The following is a 24,212-nucleotide window of genomic DNA, read 5'->3' on the forward strand; positions in this document are numbered from 1 at the left end:
AGACTACATCTGGAGCGGCAAGTCACAACCATCTTGCTAAAGGCAAGTATAGCAAGCGCTGCAATCAACGTCTTAAATGCTGCGTGCTGCGGCGCACCAATCAACGTTTCTGCTGCAGACTCGTACACACAACTGCGCAGTTCGAGTAACAAGGGACAAAAAGTAGGTTTACAAAATGGCTGATGTTTAATTTAGGTTGAAATTAAGGTAAATACAGCTTTGAAAAGTTTGTTTTTAATGTATTCTGTGCCATGTAAATATATTTAGTTTCTAACTTTACTATTCAGTTCATTAGATTAAATAGCAGATTCCCCTTATAGGACTTTGTGTAGTAGGTTGGGGGAAGATGGGACGCCTTTTCATTCTACCTTTTTATCCCTTTTTTGTAGTAAACAAAGAACATTCAAAGAACTATAAAACCGCATCCTCGCGGCTCCCATAGACCGTTGTTAATTGTTTTAAACACGATCATGGTGTTTAGCCATTAGGTGCTAAAGGTCGCCCCCACTCTACTATATCCAACTTTACTATTCAGTTTATTGCATATAAGATAGTTTGATAGTAGACCCTGTTTACAAAATGTCGTATTTGGAAACGCCTACTACCAGTGCTGGTAAGAAACCAAACAGAAGACGATGTAGAAATAGAAGTGTCCAGGATGTTCTTAGTCCACAATCAAAGGCAGATGCTCTGCTTTTACTTTCGCCGAAGTCACACACTATTACGAAGTATAGAGACGATTGCAAGTCAGAAAAGAAGATCTGGCGCTTCGTGATCTGTCTTATTGTGATGCATCTATTCACTGGAATGCTGCTGTATTCAGTTAAGGTTAGAATTCGACCTATGGATTATACCCTCACTAATGTTTGGTTTCAATGAAACCAGTCAATGAAATACACCGCGTGTATTTCGCATTGTTAATTTAATTGTACCTATATGGGGAATATTAATTTATTAAATATTTTACATGTATAACGTTAAAATAATAAGACATTTTTAATAAAGCAAATTATTCAAACATTATGTATAATGTTAGTTTGTTCAAGCACCTTTATAATGTTAATATTTTAAATTATTTTTAAACTGTAAGTTTAATATAAATTTTTGTATTGGTAATTTATCAGACATACGCGACAACGATTGAACGTAGATATGGTTTATCAGCTTCAATGATTGGTTTAATAGTTGCTGGTAGCGATATCGGACATTTGATTTCACTCATTCCTTCAGCATTGGCAGCATCCATATTTCCACGGTAAGCTAGCGTTTAATATATAAAAATAATAATAATCATCCACTAAGTAACATACTTGGTGACTCGTAAGCTGGCACGAGGTGCTGAAACAGGACAACCTGTTATATAACGACTGACGTTTTCCGGCCACGCCAGGTTAAAGCAAGTTACATTCATTCATTCATGTTATAATATAATATACTTGTCGTGGGTTACTTTGGCGTTAATTGTTTTGACCAGAGACTTTATACGTTCACAATGGTAGCAGCGACGAGCCTTGAACCTATCTCTCTGGATTAAAGGCAGAGGCCGCTGACCCCCTTGTCACTCGAAATGTAATGCAAAGCAAGACTGGTTCTAAAACTAAGTACATATTTTAAAACAAAAACGCAAATAATATTGAATCTTGAAATGTACAGTCCGAAGCAGGACGCCCCAGTATTTTATTGAATATATTGCGTTACTCTTATACACAGCCCAATTCTGATTTCTTGCGGTGGATTGTTAATGGCGTTTGGTGGAGCACTTTGTTGTCTTCCTCACTTTCTGTGCGGATTGTACGTACCTCTTACGCACACGATGACCAACATTACTCAAAACTTGTTGGAGGGAGAGAAAAACACGCTCTATTCTCCACAAATGTGTACAACTGTAAGTTTGTATTATAATCTTTTTTAATATATATAGTATACTGTAAAATAAGATGGGATACTGTTAGCACATAATATCCAAATATCCTGATCGTGTTTTGAACAATTAAAAGTGCTACTTTAGAGTCGTTCGGCTACGGTTATATATATCTGTAAATAATCTGTGTTTACTACCAAATGAGACAAAAAGGGAAAATTGGGCCATCTTAATTACCGAAACGTACTTATTGAGAGAATTATATTTATCTGCAGGATGATTATCAATTTGTCAAACAATGGAATGACGTTGATTTTGAAAGGTAAAAACTGAACTAGTTATATAGTAGGGTGGGAAAGTTGAGACACTTTAGCACATAATATCCAAATATCCTGATCGTGTTTTAATCAATTAACAACGGTCTATGGGGGTCGCAAGGTTGCGGTTTTATAATTCTTTGATTGTTCTTTGTTTACCAAATGGGACAAGAAAATAGAATGAAAATGTGTCCCATCTCCCCCCGCGCCCAATACTATATATGACTAAAAGACACAAAATAATTCTGTGGCCGATTCCATTAACTGTTGTTATAAACCGCTTTTCGATTTTAGCAACGCGTCATATCATAACCTAAGAGCCATCGACGAGACAGAAAATGCTCTTCCAAAAATTCTTTGTTCCAAGGCAGAAGTTGAAGCAATATTTTTGTTATCGACGTTATTGATGGGTTTCGGTGCTGGGCCTGTTGTAACTCTGCATTTCTCTTATATTGATGATTTTGCAGCGCCTACAAAATCACCACTCTACATAGGTTGGTAATTGATATATTGTAATAATAATAATGGTGCTGTGGGGTAAGAGGTAAAACTAACAACGCCATTTAACCGGGAGTCCAAAAGAGTTTTCGTTGTGGATTGTTTAAAATTCAATTAGGAAATATGAGATGATATTGAGTGCTAACGGTATTCCATCTTTCCCACAGTAGGCTACATTATCACATAAATTCGTCTCTAGAAATACTATAATTACATTGATAACATACAATTAGATTTTTTGTTAAAAATGTATAGACTCTTTTTAGATAAAATATTCTCTTCACTTTATGAGGCACAAATTTTCACTAAACAATAAGTAACTTTAACATGCTTAATATTAAACAGCTGCTGTGCAAACTTGTTCGATCATTGGCGTCATGTTCAGCTACGGAATCGCTGGCATAGCAAGCAAGTTATACGTCGATATCGGTAATATTGTTTTAACTTTTTTTAGTGCACATAAATTTGTCTTAGTTGTCAGCCATACTGAAAAAACACACCCACAAAGTAACATACGTGGTAACTCGTAAGTTGACTTGAAATGTATGAAACAGAACACCAGGGTTATATAAAGACCGTCGTTTTCCAACCACGCGAAGATAAAATAAGTTACCTTTTCATTTCTTACTAAATTATTTAACGACTTTTTACCTTTTTACGACTTTCTGCGGCAGAATCGAAAAAACACTAGTTTTCTGATATTTAAACCTGTTTATATACTTTGTTGCAGGAAGATTGAACTCGGAAAACATTGCGCTTCGTCCCGGTGACGTACAATGGGTCGGTGCTTGGTGGTTGGGGTTCATTATATCTTCATGTGGAAGTTTTGTCTTTAGTTTGCCACTCATGTGTTTTAAAGACGAGAGCGATTTCGATCTAGTTTTTGACGAGGAGACCAATTTATTACAGAGTTCGAATTTAGGTAGATTCGGTATAGGTTATTTCCCACTTCCGGTACCACCAAATATTTTGTCAAGTACGTTCATTTAAGCAACGTTTAAACATAAACTAAAACAATTACTGACGGTTTTACAAATTTTTTTTGAATGTAAACGTAAAAACTGTACAAACCGATATTTAGATGTTACTGGTGTTGGGCTACATAATTCCAACAAATGTACAAATGATCAGCCACACAGTAATCGTCACCATCTATTGTCACCTGTGCGGAAAACAAGGATCAAATCGGAAGTTGCAGATAGTGGTAATTACGTTCAGTTTGCAATAGATTAAACTCAAAATTTCACTTTACATTATTTTAATAATTTAAACATTTCATACAAAAAACCTTATATACTTCTAGGGATTAAAGTTTTTGTATTGTTTTATAGCTTAAAATGGTTATCTACACATGTTTTATTTCGGATTTTTACATATATTTTTTTTATTTTTCACACACCTTTACATAACTAATATTCTGTATAATGTGAAATTAATACTAACTTTGTTTCAGATGTTATCCATCCTTTACAACATATTCTGACGAACCCAGCTGTCAGCATCTCCCTTCTATCTACCATAGGCTGGCACTTTCAACCACTAACAAATGGAACATTTGTGTTAAAATATCTCCAACAAGAGTTTCTCATGTCTGTCTCGTCTTCCAGTTTGACCGTTGGTAAATATTATAACATACATTGACCATAAATATTTAATTTTTCAAATTTTTTCTATTTTTAACTAAAATTTTAGTGAATATTGAAACTATGTACCTTTCAAACTCATAATCATATCCTACCTTCAAAATCCTGAGCTGAAACAACTATTTTTTTGCCAACCGAGGTGCAATCATATGGCTGCCTGCTATTTTGGGAATTCCCCTTGGTGGATACCTATATTCTAAACAAAACTGGAGCGACAGAAAGGCAGCGTGGTTTATTGCAGTTCTCATGATCTTATCTAGCATCTACTACCCTGCCGGTAAGCGGACTTTTTCCAGATAAAGTCCCAAAAATAAAAATTACATCTTGTGACCCACTGGGAATTCCATAATTTTAATAATGTAATGCTAGGCTATTAAATGGGAATTCCAAATACCCTAAGGTGGTGAATGGAAATTTTGAGTTTTACTGACACTTTCCAAACTTGTGGCTTTCAAAATAATTGAACCAACAAGCATATACTAATTATATCATTACTTATCCATTATATCAACCTAAAAAAATATAAACCACTTTAAATTTATACAGCTCTTTTATTAATTCCTGTCTTACATTGATTTCTATCCAACAGGATGCCCAACAAAAGATGTTATCGGCTTGACGACCGTAACCATGGAAACTGACAAATGTGCTAACTCATGCTTATGTGACAATCTCACCTTTGACCCAGTGTGTGGATCTGACGAGCGAACCTATGTGACCCCATGCCACGCTGGGTGCAACACTATGAATGCTGACAATAATATGAAAGAACCAGTAAGTTTAAGATGAAATCAAATGGTTTTTAATTAAACCATCTTGTAATATAGTGTTGTGGGGTAAGGTGGGATACAGTTGGCACTTTAATATTTCTTGTTCGTGTTTTAGCAATTAACAATTTTCTTTTTGCTAGCTACGGTTATGCATTTCTAAACAATTTTTGTTTACTATCAAATGGAACAATAAATGTTAATGAAAACATGCTCCATCTTACCCCACCCTACTATATTTTTAAACACTGATAATAGTTATATAAAAACAAATTATTAAAACCTTTATCCAACCACAGCAGTATAATCAAGCATTAAGAGTTACACTATCAAGTTTTTTTGATTTGTTTTAGCATTTTGAATTATGTATTTTGAATCAAACATATCATTTAGAATTTTGAATCGTGTAAATGTGTTGGATTACTAAGTGAAAACTACAGTCAAAGCAATGTGACTGCTGCTATTAATGGATTCTGCACAAATAAGTAAGAACCAATTTGATATTGGAATATCTAAATTTAAAATATTTAATACAAAAGGCCTAATTTTTTGTAACCTTGGTATAATTTTTAAGTAGCATTTAAGGTAACATTACATTCACAATTTATTTTTGATGTTTGCACCTTTAAAGAGCTATGGCCTTTCCCATGCTAGTACGCACATATATACACAACATGCACATATCTGCTTTTTAAACAAATTCTAAACATTTTCAGCATAATTTGTTTCATCGCCTTCTCTCCTCTACCAGGTGTTCCCCCTCACAACTACATATATTTGTTATCAACTTTATTCTCCGTGTATTGCTGCTCTGTATGACCTACGTACCGTACGGGGTCTTTATCATGCGCAGCGTACGTCAGACCGACAAAGCAGTAGTCATCGCGCTTAAAGAAATCATGGGAAAGTTGCTTGGTAAGATATAAGGTGGTAAGCACTTTTCAGTGTAATCTTGGCTTCTTACACCATACGAAGCAAATCTTTTGACACATGTTTCATGTATCTATATTAAACAGTTGCGCTCTAGCTGAAAAAATCTCCCGGCGAAATCAGAGCATAACTTTTGCTGCTTTTCAAAAAAAAAATTACCGCAGGTTTTTTTTAAGTCGTTCATTGAGCTAACAAAGCGGAAGGCCTAAACCGATTAACCTACAGAGATTGTAGATTACTGCCTTGCTTATCTCCGTCTCTACAAAACGATACGATTATGCTGTTTAAGCTTCTTAACTATAACAGTTTTATCAAAGCGTTCATTCCGCTTTCCATAAAAATTTATATAACCGTGCATTTTCATGGAAAGTCGCATTCTGGATTTTTTTTTGAACGACTGTTTTATTTTGTTAGGTGAAATACCTGGCAGTATCTTAGCGGGTAAGCTGTTTGATTCGTGTTGTCAATTCTGGTCGAAAGAGGAATCTGGTGGCTGCCAGTTGTATGACCTTGACCTGTTACGTATTCGGTAAGCGAACCTATTTCCTAAACCCGTTACTGCAGGTAAAATATGAAACTAAAAGTAACCGAACCGACGCCGAATTTTCGTGCAACGACTAATAAGCAGAGACAGTCGCGGTAATAAAGGGTTCGCGTTATCGTTTTGTAACGAAAGGAAGTTGGTCAGAATGTGATGAATGCAGCATCTGCATGTGCAGATCTGCTGCATTTAAACGAAAGTGTTGAATGCAAACTTATATTTTTTTAACGTTTTCTCATTTCATGGTTGGTATTTGATCAAGCAGACGTTCAAGTTGACAAAAATAGTATCGGCTGACGTTAGTATTTATTTACATGCATCAAAATATGCTGATTCCATTCTGAAAGGCGCCGTCTAGCGGTTGCATTTAGAACCGTGGGGTTTGCGGCGTTCTTCTGAGACGTCAGCTAATAGATACGTCATGTAACGTCTTCATTCAAGCACCATATGCTTAGCTAGGCGCGTGCATTTCGCTAGCGTATGTCAAACATCTGCTGCTGTGTATAAATCACACGTAATGCTGTTTCGGGGCCACCCACACGAAATTCCCGGCGACCTGACTCACGTACGTTGCATTGCAGTCCCATACTCCTGCTGGAAATTAACGACAGTTGGCTAACGGACTTTTCCGCAACCGGTAATGTGTATTACAGCTGATGACTCACCAAATTGCCGTTTAAATAGGCTTGCATTTCGATTGCCAAGTTCACACATCGAGCGCTGAGCCTAAACGACGGTCAGAAAGCCTGCATGGCCGGGTACAGGTAGTTTGTAAATAATCCGAGCCATAGCACTGAAGTGTAATAGACCGCAGAACTTTAGTATAATCGCAATCAAAAGTTTTATTTTACTAAACTTTTAATCTGCCTGCCACCCAAGGATTTATCCAGCGTTTTGAACTAACAGGGCCTACCTTGAGTAGGTGCAAAAAGTCAGTAAAGTAGAATTCGTTTTCAGTTTTTTTCTGATCAACGTGATCCCGTCTTCAGTGGCAGCTATTTCATTGGTAATTTCTATCAAATTTCTGAAGAGGCGCACGACAAAGTCAGAAATCCCGAACATTGTTATATCTCCCGCTACCCCTGGAATCGAAGGTAATGAAGCTGTATTGTGATTTTTATTATTAATTCTATAGCGAATAGAGCTTAGCGTGTATTCCAATTTGCATGTATTTTACCGGATCAGCAGTTAGTATATGTCTCCCCGGTTGGTACGTGTAAAATGTGTTTAACAGTGACTTGATTTTTATTATACGAGTAGAACTTTCAGTATACAAGTAGAACTGTTAGTATTCTTGCCATATTTGAACAGGTTTTTGCCGTTAAGAACATAAAAATAACACCGTTTAACCCTTGACAAGATTTGTGCATCAAAAGGTACTTAACACCTGAATAGATTTTGATTGGGCCTATATATGGTGTTTGATGTGACAAACTTTTTCTTAGTGTTTGAGGCATATTAACATGGGTCATGTAACTTCTTGCTCTTACACGTTAGGTAACATGTCTGCAGCTGGAAGTTCTCCACTGTTAACTGAGCCACAGTAGCAGAATTGCGTTATCTTGTTGTCAATGTTACACAGACTCCTCGTCCAATTTTTCTTTCATTAAAATATTTGCACCATTTGAGTTAACTATTTTTCTTGAACGACAAAAAAAAAACAGTTTTCTGTCAGAAAATGCTATCAAATTAGGATAGAAATTGGTTCGGACGTATATGCTTGCTGAGGCGTATTTTATGAAACTGAACGCGCGGAATAAGGTTACAATCCTATTTTCTCCAAAACTATCAGTTTAGTTTGGTAGGTACAGTTGACAGGAAAAATTGCAAGTGAAACCGGTAATTTTGACTGCCGTGAATGCTTTATAACAGTAGTGTTGAAGAACTTACGAACATTTATGTGACCGCTGCGATCTAATCTGATCGTAAGGGGAAGAATATAATTCCTCAACAAAAACATACCGGTTTGGAAATACTTGTGGTATGTTCTACACTCGACAGGATATTTGGTCCAATTGGGTTTAGAAGTCTGAACTTTAAATGCGGTATAATTTAGATGGAACTTATACGTTTGGTTTGTTTCTTCAGTGAAGGTAAGTAAATCGCTTTACATTTAGTTAAAAACCACATTGAAACAAAATTCAATATAGAAAAAGTATTAATGTACTCATAAAAACATAACTTAGAAAATCTATTTGTGTGGTAAAGATAAATAGGGATACAATGTCCACTGAGCAAATTCCCCATTCTTGTTTATAATGTTTCTATTGCCTGGAAATTTTGACAAATGCTAATGCAGGATTGGCGGTTGCTGCAAATTTGCAGAAACGTAACAGACTGGAATGTAGATGTAGCGAAGTTGGATGTTGAACTGCCAAAACGAGTTGTTTCGTCTACTCTATTGTAATATAGTTTAATATATGTTGCATATATATAGTAGATACGACACAGTAATACAATGTAGATAGAGAGGTATATGCGTGTAATAGGAGAGCTGAAAAAGTGAATTATTTATAAACCGCTGCCGGAATTACGAGTTACACGGGTTCAGGAAGTCGTTTTGTTTAAGTGTCATTTTCAAAACATACAATTTCTTGTTAAATTATTCGTATATACTTATTGTAATTGCTTTTTGAGTTTTTGGTATGTTAAAATAAAGGATTGCCTTGTAAGTTGTAACTTCTAACTTTTACAATATACATCTAAGAAATAGCCTATTTCAAATAGTCGCTAGTAAGGATGAGTAGAATAGACATATTTTTTATCGTCTTTTAAAAATTTTTCTCTGCTCTTTTTAGTCTGTAAGTGAGGCGGTAGGAAGTCGGTGTTATAATATTAGAATGCAGTCTCCTTTTTTGTCCCAATGTGTGACAGACCGGTTGCTGCACTGAAACCAGTGTGATACCGGGATCAGTTTTAAGAATGAAGAGTGAGCTGTTTTCTCATCTACCTCAAGAAAGCTGCATAACCCGATATTTTCTACCTCCGTCAGACTACAAAAGGAAAAAGAAAAAACTTGAGACACACTTTCTCTGGTATTTAAATTTTTCTCCTAACCTTAAGTGATACATAAACAATGTGATACAAAAAACATGTTGTTTACAAACATTTAGTCAAAACATTTAGTTAGCCATCGATTAGATAGGTTATTACAAAGTGGAGTGTCTAAAAGCGGCTAAGCTTTAAAACGTCTGTGGTTAGTTTTATATTGTATGGAAATGGCTGCGACATCATTAAAATATTGCTTTCCAAACTTTTAGTTGGATAAAAATTTGTCTTTCATTAGTTGGATAAAAAATTTTTTAACAAGGCACTGTCCTATGCCCAAACATGGCGCTTATTGTTTGTTTCTATGTCCAGAGTGTCTCGTAGTTTTATCTTTGTTTAAATAATTGATAAAATTGATTATTGCGTATGTCAAGGTTTAACTGTGTTATTATATTTTAATGTTTTGTATCTTTAGAACTGCTTCTTTACAATTGTTAAGTGTATATATATTTAGAGATATTTCAGTTTACATTCTGAATAATTTATGCACATCATATTACATATACAATAGTGCTGCTTGCTTGTATAAAGATAGATCTGATTCTGAACTATTTAACTGTGTATATTTAAACATGTGTCGAGCTGTTTGGTCGAACCTAGACAATTGGTGTGAGTAATGTCCAAAAGTGGCAGCTGATCCCTCTCTCAGGGATTAATTCATTGATCGAGCAACATTTTGCGGGTGCTTGGTGCGTGTGCCGCTGTGTGAGTAGCATTTCACCACAACCATGTAATACCATGCCGCATTTGTATCGCATTGTCACTGCAATCAGGGGTAGTGGCTACTGGGGGAATGGCATGACATGGTAATGCAGCTTCATCGCTTTGTAAGCTTCTCTCTCTCTTAGCTATTTAATATTTAATGAAGCTGTGTCGGCCAGAATTGAATTCTGAAGTGCAATAAGACGATAGAGCTGCATCACAAACGCCTGGCCAGCTGGTCACCTCTCTTTTGTTGTTACTTATCCATAATGGCCTGACCACCTTCATGCATATAACATGATAAAGGAGTGGGCCCGTTCAATCAAATTTTAGATTAAAAATCTATGGCATTGTTGCAATCGCGTTCATGCTAACTATAGTCACTCAGAGAAGTCAAGTTGTTGAAAGCAGTGGTTAGAAAAGTTTAGAAAATTTGTTGTGTGTTTCGTTTATGCTGTTACTATAGCCTTCATTTTTTGTAAGAGTTTATGGTGTACAACGGCAATTTGCGTTTATTCTTTATTGTCTTTGTTTATTTTAAACTTTATGTTTGTTTTAAATGTATATATGTATGTATGTATACCTGATTATAAATACAAATTTGAAGGATTCTTTATTCAATCTTTTTTATGATATTTTCAATTCTTCTTTTAAGGATTCTTTATTTCTTTTTTTTAGGGATGAGCAAGAGGAAGTTAGAAGATCCGCCGGGAGGAGCTAAAAAGCCAGAGAGTGAGGAAGAGGAGGAAGGAGTTTATCCTCCCAAAGTCACCCGGATCGAGCCCTCACCGGAGCTACATTTAGAAGAGCAACCGGGACCTAGTCACCGCATGTTCCCGCTACAGATTGCTGAACTGAGAGATCCATCTGCTGTTCGGGGTTTGCCTCAACCTTCGCTAAGAACCAGGGGTCCAGGAAGGCCACGTATTCATGTATGTATTTTGCTACTTTAACAGCAGGAAAAGTGTAGATAATCTTTTAGCGGCTCATCTGGTATAAAATTTAGTGAATTTTCGACGTTTCATCTGTCATAGACTCCATCAGAGAATATACATTAGGTGGTAGTGCTCCATGCAAGTAGTTAGTACAAATTATTTCAATATTAAAATTTCTCGCAACTTAAGATTTTTGATATTTTTTTATCTTAAGTGGCCCCCATTATCTAAATATTGATTTTCGGATACAAAAAGATCTAAAATGCGCGATAAATTTCAATGTCACACTGTCAGTAGTGTAATGAATGTCCATGTGTCAAAGGTCATGTTGTTACACTGCACTCACATAATGATGGATGAGCCATCATCAGTATTGTTAATATGGTCATTCTCGATTTCACGCTAACCACATGTTCCCACACCCATTTTACCCCATTCTATATTCTCGCAGCCTCCAAAACCAGCCGGGGTAAGTCGGCCAAGAGGTCGTCCAAAAGGTTCAAAGAACAAAAAACCACGAAAGGTAATCATCCACTTGTTCTGCTATGAATAATACATAATAATAGATGTTCAGAACACGCTTCTTGTCGTGTTCCTACCTAGATATTGCTTAATATATACCAACATTGTGTGTGTTTCACTTTTAAGTTTCGTGTGTGCGTTTCATGTTTAACATATTTTCTTACTTATTTTGGACGCAGCGAAAGGAAGTTGTGGTAAGTTGGTTTTATTAAATATCTCTGCGTTTTTAACTTATATAGTCATAATATTCCAATCTTTGCCTCTAGCATGAAATATTGGCATAAATTTCTGAAAATTTCTGACCACCTATAAACTAATTCTGACCAAACGTACTATTTTCAAGCGAGTGTCATGTAACACTTAATCGTTATGCTAACACCTTAAAATATTAATGGAGTGGTTATAATACCGCAGTGTATTATTACACCGCATGTCTATAGTTATTGAATGAGAAGCTTTAATTCTAAGCTCTTAATATTTTATGACATGTGGATCATAAATTTTGATTCCTTCATAAAGCGCCATTGTTTGTTTCTAATTGTATTTTTAGATGAAATTTTTAAGAGTGTTTTGGTCAAAATATCAAATTGTATTTTAGCTGCAATTTTTAAAAGTGTTTTCGTAAAAAACTTTATTGTATTTTTAGATGCAAGTTTTTATAATGTTTTGATCAAAATATCTAATTGTATTTATAGATCCAAATTTTAGGAGTTTTTTGTCAAAATATCTTATTGTATTTTGAATGAAATTTTTAAGAGTGTTTTCGTAAAAAAACTTTACTGTATTTTTTATGCAATTTTTAAAATTGTTTCCCTCAAACTAGCTTGAGCACATTTGAGTTGACATTGATTGCGTAAAATTTGTTGTTGGCATAAAAATGAACATGCAGTGTTTGCATATTTAAAGACAGCGTGCTGCCCAAGCAAAAATTGATGGATAACAAAAGTAGAGTTGCAGGACTTCACTTGCCACTTAGTGTTCCCTACCAGTCAATATTTAATAAAGCTAGTGTAGCACCAGCCTTTAGGGACTGGACGTACAGCCTCAGTTCTTTATGTTTTCCCTTTTGTGTGGTCCACTGCTGCTATATCTCTATTGTCCAATTATTGGCCATGCCAGCGTCCCATGGGACGCACACATAGGCATTTAGGTCATTAAGGTAACTCTTATGCCTAGAATGAATAAAAACATTGACAAAACTATATTAGTGTATAAATTTAAATTATTCCAGTCATCTTCCTAAACACAGTGGTACTCTATGTTCTTTTTTGTAGCTTAATTTTAGACCCTATTTTTTAATATAATATTTGATATTAATATCATAATAGATTTTGTTAATTTTTTTTAGTTTGTTAATTTTCTTTTGTTTACAGAGGGTTGAAAGGCCTCCCAAAAGGCCGAGAGGACGACCAAGAAAGTGGGTAAGTACTTATTGTCTCTTGCTTAGTGTTTATTGCAATTTGAAAATCATCATATGAATTTGTTAAAGGTAATGTCATGAAATTTAAGGCAGTCTTTAAATACAGTTGCTATTCAATCACGCATAATTATATTCAGCCTATTAGTGCAAGACAGCTGTGTGAGATTAGTAAATGAGATTAAAACCAGCTGTATGAGGGGGTAGGGAAACACAATGAGCCTGTTTTATTTGAAACTGGTTGGATCTGCTTTAAACTGGTTGAAACTGGTTTTAGCCGCCTGAAATGTGGGAGGGATTTCAACGCACACGAGAAGCTGCAGTTCAACAACAACTGAAACAACAGCAGCAACAACAACAACAACAACAGCAACAACAGCATATGCAGCAACAGCATGAGGTGAGTCGTATTTTGCTTTTGTCAATAAACTTAAAAATTTTAAAACTTTAGAGTTTAGAACAAGCCTCTGTAGGAGGTTTTACTATTTATTGTTGTTGCTTTTTGGTCAATTTGTTTTTAACAGTTGAAATGTTACTTTTATAGATGGCTGGACCCAGTCACATGTACATGGAGCAACGAGACCCTCGTCTTCTCCAGCAAATGCAGATGATGCATCCTCACCATATGCCCCCCCAGCCCCCCATGCCTCATTATATGCAACTGCCTCTGGAAACCGAGCAACCTCAAGAGGAGATCTCTCTTCTCATGCCTCCACAATCGTTACCTCAAGAACACATGCTCCCAACCATGATGTTGCCAGAGCAGCAACATCCGGAGCAGATCCAGGAGCAGGAGGAGCTGCTATGGATGCAACAGGAAGAAATGGCGCAACACCACCCCCCACCACCCCACACTACCTCACAGTAATTACAACCAACACACACCTAAAACGTAACCTACACAGCACCAAAAATTTTCTAGCCTAACATTTTCACCCCCAAAAATTTTCAACGCTAAAAAATTTCAAGCCAAAAATTGTCTTGCCAAAAATTTTCACACCTAAATATTTTTTTCTCAAAATTTTCATGCCTAAATCTTCATGGATCAGTCAAGCCACTGTGTACCCGCATCCTGAAATCCTCCCAATCCCTTCCTCCACAGTGGGCATCAGCAGCTCCTCATCTTGTTCATCTACCTCGAATTTTTGTGAAGCCTTTCTACCCGGCCTCCCCAGTTTCATATGACGTGAATAGTTGTGCGTTTTCGTTTCTTAAAAGGGAGCGCTACCTCCATTTTACATTGCTGCCTCATACCTGCATACTGGCACAACCACACCTTATAAGAGCTGCTTTACCTAAGAATTTTCATTTTCCTAAAAGTTAAAGGTCCATTTTTCGTCTCACAAATAGACCTATTTAGGACATTCTTTTAAATATTATAATTCAGTTTCCATAAAACGCCTTTCAAATAGTTTCAGGCCTTTAAACCCTATTTATTTATAACTGTTTGAGTCTAAAAAATCCGCATTAACCACCAAACGTCATTATTTCATTTCAAAACCAAGTTTCTCATTATTTAACCCATAAGTTTATTTTCTTAAAACAGCTCTCACGGTCCAGTATGCAATTATTTTATTCCCTTCTCTTCAGCATATTAGGAAATTTGTCTTTTAGCTTCAATTTTTATTATTACTCACAACTCGCTCCTAAACGATCATGTTGCCTATATAACCCACTCTCGCTTTTCTCAAAAGTTTCATCCGTTTTTAGTTTCGGGTCGCTGTTTTTACCGAGTATTTGGTTGTCTACTGCCCCCTATGGTGCTTAAATATCTCGAGCACTGTTGTTTTTTTATTCCCAGAACCAAAGAGTCTATATATGTTCCCCTTCCCATTATATGTAACGTATGCGGCTTAGTTTGCCGCATCGGTTGATAATAATTATGTCGCTTATTTTTAACCGCTTGCTTGTTTTTTTCGCCATCCCGTTTTTACGGTTCCACCCGCTGCTCGCCGCTTTCAACGCCCAACTTTCACGTATGACGCAATAATCTCGCTTATTACGCAATAAAGGCGTTCTATTTCCGTATTTATTTTATGCTCGCCTCAAATCGATGCCCCTGCAATAAATCCACGACTAACGCAGGCCTGCCATCTTACCTACTCCATGCCATAGGTGTACACGTATAAACCAAAGACTTCGTAACTCAATCGATTGCAACTGACATCGCAATGATTTATTTTCTCGCTTTTCTCGGTGAGTCAGTGAATTTTCAATTAACCAAATTTTTCCCATTACTAAATACCGAATCAAGCATTTTTACCTTTAAAAACTCAAAACCGAATCGATATTTTGATTTAAAACACACCAAAACAGACTTGCCTATCCATAAACTCCGCTTATTTGTTTACCTTGTATGTTGCACCCATTTAACACAAAGTTTCGCCGCCCGGCCGACCGTTCCTTCCCTATGTTCCTGCATGCCTATACTTCGTAGTTTTATTTTCATTTTTGTTCCGCATTTTTTCGCTATTATACTGTCGTGTTGGAGACTTATTTTTTGTTTCTTAATCCTGTTTTATTTGAAAAAGCTTTTAACCATAATTAGACCTTTTTTTAATTTTTAATCGTCAAATTTTCGAAAACTGCATTGGAATAATGCATTACATGACTACACACTACACCACTGTGAGTTACCGTAATAAATCTGAACTACAAATAATTTTAAATTACTAAATTTTCAGCTAACCACATAAGTCGTTTTAATTCATTTTGCTGCATAACAATTTTTGTATTTCGTTGTCACCACAGTATTACGTTCGCTCGCTGTCCATACGTGCCACGCGTGTTATTTAATCGTGTTTCCGTTGCAATTTATCTCCGTATTCAAATTGTTCGCAGTTTTATAATACTTCACCCCAAAAGTGAGTTACATTTGCCAAATGTTAAGATCGTGTCTTTCGTAAAAAATTATTTTCATGTTAAAAGGCCTTTCAAAAGAATGTTTCTCTTTTCACTCAGTTCACTCTGTATAAGCTGTACATTCACTTACCCCACACCTCGAACCGCGACACCAAAAATTTCACTTGAATGCCAACCGACACCGTTTCTTTTACACCCCCTTTTATTGAGATACTTTACTGTTGCATGCTTATGTCGTTCTCTTCATTTATCATACAGTGTTTCCATCACAGTATTATGAGGTTTTCGTCGCCAAAGAGAAATATATAGCCAGGTTCTTGGCGTTCCGATGCCTGACATACATTGTGTTTATGATTTTCAAGCAACAACGATATACAGTTGATCACAGATCACTTTTAAACTATCGGTTAAACTTTAAAAAAATTCGCTTTAATGAATTTTATAAATAATAAATGAATGAATTTAACTTCCTCACTATCCTCACGTGGCCGGAAAACGAGAGTAGTTATAACACAGGTGTTCTATTTCATACATTTCGTGCCAGCTTATCAGTTACCATGTATGTTACTTTGTGGATGTTTATTTTTTGGGCTTATTTTCGTTTTGCTTCTGCCTTGTAAAAGATTTTTGCCCTAAAGTGAATCCCCATAAACCAATTTGTCATAGTTGATGCCATATTAATTTACTTCAAATTTATCTTTAAGAACACTTTCCTTCAGCGAAAACCTCGCGTCAGCCATCTTGCTTTTTCGGCCTACTTTGTTCCATTAAATGTCAGAAACTAAAACGTAGTTTTATACAAATACCTTAAGCGAGATTGCATCTGGCACCATTTAAGAAATCATTTTGATCATCGTCCACTATAAGTCTTATAATTTAATCACCTTAGTCCAAAATCGATCCTCACGTCGCTGGACTTTTTGGCCCCTTTTCAATTTCCTGGACAGGCCATTCCCGCGCCTGCATTTCTGTCAGCGTCGTTTTTGCTCAAACTTTGCCATTGATTATTAACATAGCTACGTAATGGCCGCCTGTTACCTAAATGAGTGCGTCGAATGTTTAGTACTGTGGGGTAAGATGGGATATAGCTCCCATAATCTATAATTTTAGTACTGTGGGGTAAGATGGGATTTACCGTGAACACCCAAAACCAATATTTAATAATCGTGTTTTTAACATTGCTGTTTTGGAGTCACGAAAGCTTCTTTAATGTAATTCTTATAAATATTATCAGTTTACCACCAAACAGGACGATAAAAAAACATTAACAATGTTACTCCAACCTTTATGTTTATCAGTATTTAATAACTAATATCCGGCCCTTGGCAAAATGGTTAGAGCGCCTGCTTCTAACCCAGAGGTAATGGGTTCAAGGGTCGCCGCTGCTACCATTATGGGTGTATGTGTCCTTGGGCAAGACACATAACAGCAATTGCTCACACCCAGTGGTCGCTAATGGGTTGTCTAAATTATCAGCCATACCTAAAAAAGTCCAAAAAGATTGGCTAAAAAGCATGGCCTCGTAAGGTGTATGAAACAAGACATCCGTGTTATAACGACTGTGGATTTTCAATCCCGCGAGGATAAAGTAAGTTACGTTCATTCATATGACTAAACACACGTATAATACTAAAACCACTCTTCAGTATATAGTATTTATTGTTGTTTGCGTGAAAAGGAATAACACCCTGGCTCATTTAACTGCGGGTGATCACGTGATTATGATGCAATCGTTGACGTCATGGAAAATAAACATTTGTAAAATATACAACGTGCACGGTACTTTAACACCAATTTTACGACGCATATCCAACCACGCACAGTGCAAAATAAAAAAATACTTTTCACAGTGAAAATATTGATCTATAGTAGGATGGGAATAGACGGGACCCCTTAAACACATAATATTCAAATATACTAAACGTGTTTTGAACAACTATCAACGGTCAATGGGAGTCGTGGGGACACGAGTTTATAATTCTTTAAATGTTCTTTGTACTACCAAATAGGGCGAAAAAATAGAATGAATAGGCGTCCCATTTTACCCCACCCTACTATATTGGAACAGACCGGCGGTGCCCTGTAATAAGCCCAGTTAAAATATAGCGCCGCAAACGGCAGTAACAGAACCGTTTGTTTAAAAGTTAACGCTTATGCGCTGAAACCTTATGGTCGTATCTTGTGTAAATGTTCAAATAAACGAACGTGATAGTACGTTCAAGAAAAAAAGAATGGGCAATGTAAAGGAACCATATGAACTATAATGTGTTTCTTGGAGTATTTGGCAAACTCTTGCGGATGAACTATTTATCTGCATTTTAGAGAATTGTACTTAAAACACGTTCAGGTTGTGTATCTTATTATACGGTTGTGTTTTGTTTTAGTTTCCCCGCATCATCCTCAAGGACAATATTTATTACTTCGCTTGTATGTTGCATCACTCGGTCGATTTCGCTGCTCGTTTTGATTAAGTCTCGAATTGCGTCATCTGCGTCATCAATGACGTCGTCAATGTCGAACACGTAACCGGGGGAAGAAGGCGACTCTCTTTTCGAGCTCGAAAATTTCTTTGACTTTTCCGGTTTCGAATATTCGTTCAATCCTTTGGGCCTGTTGTCGCTCTGTGATTTTAAACAAAGTGGTTTTGTCTCTTCTGGACAACTTGATCTGCTAAGAGCGGAACTTACACTATATACTTGACCATTGACATTACTGTTATGCTCCGAGCCGCCATCTTTATCTATTGAAGTAACTGGACTGAACTCATGATCTGAACTCCACCCTTTAACTCCGTGCACGTTTTGTATATTTCGCCGGTCAATATCTAGATCTCTAGAGGAAATAAGCGGTAGAACGTCGTTTCCCGTTGAACCTACGCTATCTTCTATTGCTCCGGGGACAGGAGGCATATCTGGTGAGGTCTGTAACTCAAAACTTCTCTCCTTGATCATAGCGAGCATCGGGGCCTTTGGGAATAAATTAGAAGGGAAGTTGTTGTGTGGACTGGTTGGCGTTCCACCGCTGTCGATACTTTGCTCTTTGTACGAGTGACTGCCGTGACAAATAATGTCGTCTGCCGTACCTGAATAAATGAATGAATGAAACTTTTTTCGACATTCGGTCACAATAACGAAGAACGGGGGTAAACATAACTGAACTCTTGAAGTGCATGAAACGGAGTAATACTCAGTGGTACCATGTGTAGATATGCTGGTACTATGGAGTAAGATGGATACTGTAAGCACATAATATCTCACCGTTTTAGAGTCATGAGGATTCGGGTATATATATTTCTGTAAATATTCTTTGTTTTCGAACAAATATGACGAACAAACACAATGAAAACATGCATCATCTTCCACACCCATCATATTTAAAGACAATCAAAAATATTCAACAGATTTCCTCACGAATTCCATAGACCGTTGTAAATTTTAAAATACGATCAGGATATTTTGATAATATTTGCTAAAAGTGTCTCATTTTACCCCACAGTTCTTTATATTGATATAAGTAAATCTAACCTCACCTGGTGGGGCGCTTAAAACCACCCCTGTGTCATCCGACGAAGCACTCGTGCTAGCATCAAGGCTTACGAATGAGTCTACAGAATCGTCGCCGGTTGTTCGATTCCTGAAGTGAGGCCAATGCGGGCTGTGGTCAAGGAACTTCGGGGTTTCTTGGAAACTGTTTGCGGAGTCCGGAGTGTCGGTTTCCCGCGGTAAATCTCCGTTTAGGACGGCGTTTGATTCCACGGAAGTACTTCGGAACAGCTTGGTCGGGTCCTTTGATGTAGTTTGCTGGTTGGAACAATATTCTTTCACGCTTCCAATGTCGTAGCCCGAGTCAAACTCGCTTCGTTTTTCCGGCATTACCGTTCCTCGTCTGCGTGCATGAGCGCCCACTACCGTATCACAAATTACGTGAGTAAGGTCGCGTGGTGACGAACTGTTCTCTCCAACATACAACTCGTCATCGCGACTTGTAAAGCTCGGGTTCTCAATATCAAACTCATGATTTTTATCTAAAACAGCAAAGAGTTTATAAAACTGTCTATTAAAAAATAGTTTATAAGAAGGCTATAACTTTCACATATTATTAATACCAATTAAATTCAATTTAACACTGCCTGTTTCCGAAAATGCGTTTTTTGTAGTAGGGTGGTGGGTTAAAATGTGGCACCTTGTATTCTAATTTTTAAGACTCCCATAGATATTGTGTGCTCAAGGTGTCCCATCTTACCCACCCTACAATATATGCATAAATAATTATACTTTCACCCACCGTGTGCCCCATTGTTCTGGTTGCTGTTCCTTTCTAACCCATTATGCTTTGGTGACGTCACATTGTTTCCGACTTCCATTGTGACGTTGTATTCAGGGGGTTTCCCTAAAACTTCAGCTGACGTATCACCCACGTCCACGAGACACATTCCCGAGTTGTTTTTTTCATTTTCGCTCGCCATTTCGGCGTGACTTAGATAGGCCACGTGTTCTGGTGACGTGTGTTTGGAACCTGTTACCCTGGAAACGATGATGATTTGTAAAATGCGCGAGTGAATATGCAAAAAAAAAATATAAAAGGGGGCGAAATTCAAAACTTGTTTATTTTTAAAAACAAAAATTCAAAATTCCCCATATTTTAATGCACGATAAAAATTATAAAAAAGGTTTTTTGTAGATGCACGGGTTATAACACTAATAAGATTCTCACCTTCCATCAGTTATTTCAGCGAACTTTGTGATTTGGTTTCCTTGGTTTTCTATCGAAGCTTCGTTTAGTTCAATTGACTAGAATAAATGGTTTGTTGGAAATTGTATTTAGCTCGTCTTACCCCACAGCACTTTACTTTAAGTAGGGCTCAGCCACGATTTTAAATTAAACCCCACGACTTTGCATTCATAACGTATTTTAACATCCGTCGTTTTGCTGTGGAAACTTAACAAGAAACCGGAAGCTTAAGATAAATTTAAAACTACAAAAACGATTTGGAAAACTATCAGAATATTACGATTTTTTAAATTTCTGACAATTGTCGTTTTGTTGTTGACTCTTTATTTGTTTATGTAATACAATCTTCTCCATCGTTTTTAAAGAGATAAACAAAAAAATATGTTACATACTATCTAGACACCTTTAATATTTAGACTCCAATAAAAGCTTCTTACCTTCGCAAAAACGTCTCTGAGGTTCATGGTTACAATGCTACCATTGCGTTTAGCGCTCTCCAGTGCTTCTCTTCTCTTAAGCGCCTTTTCTTGTCTCTTCTGCTCTTTGTAGAACTCAGAGAAATTGTTCACGATAATTGGAATAGGCAGGGCGATCACTAATACACCGGTGATGCAACAAATACCACCAACCAGTTTTCCTGATAGAAGAAATCATTATACTCGGCATAAACTTCATGCTTGAAGAAAATTCGGGACATGAACGGCATGGTAATGCCTTTTGTTTTATCATCGAAAAAAAGGCAACTGATAGCAAAATAACACGAGAGTCTTGCTCATCCAGTTTAAAATAATTACCCTTAATTGTCTTGCCTAATAACACACTACAATATCAGTAGCAGCACCAAGCTGTGAACCTTGCATCCTCCGATTACGACATATCCGGGCGCTTACTAATGCTCTTCCACGACGCAGATAAATTGGACGTTATGGAAACACCTTTTCTAGCCCAGATATTACGGATGTGAGGCGCGACGCTGCTATACCACTGTATGCGTCTGTTTTGGGACAAGATTCTAACCGGCAATTGCTTCAACCCAGTGGTCACTAATGGGTGTCTAATATTTAGCGCAATTCAATTTTTTAAATGTGCCTATTCTCACCAAGTGTTAATTGTTTTTACAGCTTAATTTATACGGAATATTGTATTTTTGAAAGTAGATTATCATTTACTTACCAAGTAACGTCGTTGGAGAAATATCACCATAACCCACGGTTGTCATGGTGATTGTAGCCCACCAAAACGAAGCAGGGATACTGCTGAACTGCTTCGGATTGTCATTTTTCTCAGCAAAGTAGGCGAGACTGAAGTGTTTGAGTAATGATATTAAAGAGTGTGTGTTATAACAGGTTGTTTGGGGTAATGGGCCAAGTCTGGCCTAAATCCCAGGTCCCCATGGACCTCACCCATACAGAATAGAATATAACAGGTTGTTTATATAATGCAGCACCATCGCTCCAAAATAATCACTCATAAGTTACATTCGTGGTAACTTGGAAGCAGTCAGGAAGTGTATGAAACAGAACACTCGTGTCATACTACTGCCGTTACATTTAGCACTTATACATATTTTAACTACTTTTTTATGACTATTTTTTACATTCGTGGTATAACTTATAATCAGGACGATTGAAACGAAACGCCCGTGTTATAACGGCTGTCGTTTTCCGGTCACATGAGGTTAAATAAGTTACACTCAGCATTACAGTATACGTATTTGAACAACAATTTTGTGACTATATTTGTTGCGAGCGATTTAACGGATACATGAGCAGTGCTATTCTTCTAATTTTAGATGTGTCATTTTACTTGAGTTTAAAAGCATTTTGTTTCTTTGACACATGCGGCTCGATTTAGAAATTTATTTTTGCGCTGGTTTTTAAACTTGGCAGAATTTAATCAATCGAGCTTTAAACGTATTGACATGATTCATCCTGTAAAATTCATAAAACGACAAGCAAGCAGCTTCTTATGAATAATGAATAAGCAAATGCAATTGAACCCCTTAGTCCTATTTTTGTATTACAGCGTTATATTTTGGTATTCAATCTAAAAGTATTAGTAGAATTAAGAACCACGAAAACGATTATGTTATCCGTCGCGACCGTCGACATAATTACATTTATAAATAATACAGCGTCGGGTTTTGTATTTTAATTTATCAAGCAGGATTATAGTACTGTAGAGTAAGATGGATACCGTGAGCACAGAATCTCATATTTTCGGATCATGTTTTGAATAATTAACGAAAAATCACCGTGAAACTAGAGTCGCAGGCTAACAGTTATATAATTCTGTAAATTTTTTTTTGTTTACTACTAAATGTTAAAAGAGGAGGGAATGAAAACATGTCCTATCTTCCCCCATTCTAAATACTTTTCATAAATGAATCTATTTATGATGTTTGGATATAGTGTATGGTACAGTAGGGTGGGAAAGATGGGACACCTTTTAATTCTATTTTCTCGTCCGCTTTAGTAGTAAACAAAGAACTTCAAAGAATTTTAAAACCGTATCCTTACGACTCCCATGGATCGTTTTTAATTGTTTAAACTTTATAACACGAACAGGATATTTGGATATTATTTTGCTAAAGGTGTCCAACCTCACCCCACAGTTCTATATGTTCTGCCTATAAATTTTAGAGCCGGGTTTGGTCTTTTAATCTTTAGAGCAAGATGAGGTTTATGAATGAATGAATAAATGCATCATATTTATCTTCGCGTGGCCGAAAAACGACAGTCGTTATAACACTATACCATTTATGTTACCTTGTGGGTGATTATTTTCTACGGGATTTTTTTACCTTGAAAACATCATTATCCCGATAGCGAGGAACAGCATGAGCAGCCCAAGTTCGTTGTAACTTCTTCGGAGTGTGAATCCGAGAGATTGGAGTCCAGTAGAGTGCCTGGCCAGCTTAAGGATTCGCATTATTCGCATGATACGAAAGATCTGAATTATGCGGCGAACGTTTTGAAACTGAAGGATCTGACTGTTTGACTTGGTGAGAAATAATGTGATGTAGTACGGCAGAATAGCTGGAAAGAAACAACAGTATTACTGCATGGCGTCTCATAATATGAAGAACTGATTTCCTTGTGCATTATTTTTAGCAAGCTGTTATCAAAAGCTGGCTTATATAAAGCGATATAGATTTTTGACATTCTTTCTTTTATTTGTTTATTCATTTATTTTATCTATTCATTCATTCATTCATTCATTCATTATTTTATTCATTCAATCATTTATTCATTCTTTCATTCAGGTAATCAACCATGCATTTATCGATCCAATTATTCGTTCATTGAAACATTCATTCATTTATTTTTTTATTGACATATTTATTTAATCACCCATTTGTTTGTTCGTTTATTCACTCAATCATTCATTTATTCGTTCATTTATTTATCCATACCTTATTTTCTCCACTTACCAAGT

The 24,212-nt window shown here is 36.5% G+C and overlaps 2 protein-coding genes across 6 annotated transcripts in view; one reads left to right on the forward strand and one right to left on the reverse strand.

Moving 5' to 3' along the window:
- Nucleotides 1-518: 518 nt before the first annotated feature.
- Nucleotides 519-16,383, forward strand: LOC100179346 (solute carrier organic anion transporter family member 2A1-like). Of its 2 annotated transcripts, XM_026837057.1 has the most exons (21): nt 519-828; nt 1,125-1,255; nt 1,711-1,885; nt 2,137-2,183; nt 2,473-2,672; nt 3,022-3,105; nt 3,407-3,598; nt 3,758-3,880; nt 4,130-4,294; nt 4,459-4,596; nt 4,909-5,093; nt 5,480-5,571; nt 5,838-6,001; nt 6,431-6,545; nt 7,515-7,651; nt 10,986-11,239; nt 11,694-11,765; nt 11,944-11,958; nt 13,138-13,185; nt 13,459-13,581; nt 13,726-16,383. In XM_026837057.1, exons 1-21 carry the CDS (start codon nt 580-582, stop codon nt 14,047-14,049), a joined length of 3,033 nt encoding a protein of 1,010 aa, XP_026692858.1. In that variant the 5' UTR covers nt 519-579; the 3' UTR covers nt 14,050-16,383. The 2 variants fall into 2 exon arrangements, with proteins under 2 accessions (XP_026692858.1, XP_026692864.1); XM_026837063.1 differs by lacking the exon at nt 11,944-11,958.
- A 1,301-nt stretch (nt 16,384-17,684) lies between these two features.
- LOC100181616 (potassium voltage-gated channel subfamily B member 2) overlaps nt 17,685-24,212 on the reverse strand; it is a 19,317-nt gene continuing 12,789 nt past the window's right edge. For 2 of the 4 annotated variants that reach the window (XM_026840899.1, XM_018816138.2), the window contains exons 9-15: nt 23,578-23,812; nt 21,948-22,075; nt 21,212-21,411; nt 20,757-20,833; nt 20,328-20,566; nt 19,573-20,067; nt 17,685-19,125 (exon numbers count right to left, since the gene is read on the reverse strand). In XM_026840899.1, coding sequence (XP_026696700.1) covers nt 18,404-19,125; nt 19,573-20,067; nt 20,328-20,566; nt 20,757-20,833; nt 21,212-21,411; nt 21,948-22,075; nt 23,578-23,812 — 2,096 coding nt within the window. In that variant the 3' untranslated portion in view covers nt 17,685-18,403. Of the gene's footprint in view, nt 19,126-19,567; nt 20,068-20,327; nt 20,567-20,756; nt 20,834-21,211; nt 21,412-21,947; nt 22,076-23,577; nt 23,813-24,212 lie in introns of all 4 variants that reach the window. The other 2 variants (XM_026840897.1, XM_026840902.1) reach the window with 2 other exon arrangements.

The sequence above is a fragment of the Ciona intestinalis genome, chromosome 1, assembly GCF_000224145.3.
Source record: "Ciona intestinalis chromosome 1, KH, whole genome shotgun sequence".
Lineage (NCBI taxonomy): Eukaryota > Metazoa > Chordata > Ascidiacea > Phlebobranchia > Cionidae > Ciona > Ciona intestinalis.

Coding starts and splice junctions, on each gene's coding strand:
- LOC100179346 (XM_026837057.1), top strand. CDS start 580: ATGTCGTATTTGGAAACGCCTACTACCAGTGCTGGTAAGAAACCAAAC. Junction 2,673..3,021: donor AAAATCACCACTCTACATAG/GTTGGTAATTGA, acceptor AATATTAAACAG/CTGCTGTGCAAACTTGTTCG. Junction 11,240..11,693: donor CAGGAAGGCCACGTATTCAT/GTATGTATTTTG, acceptor ATATTCTCGCAG/CCTCCAAAACCAGCCGGGGT.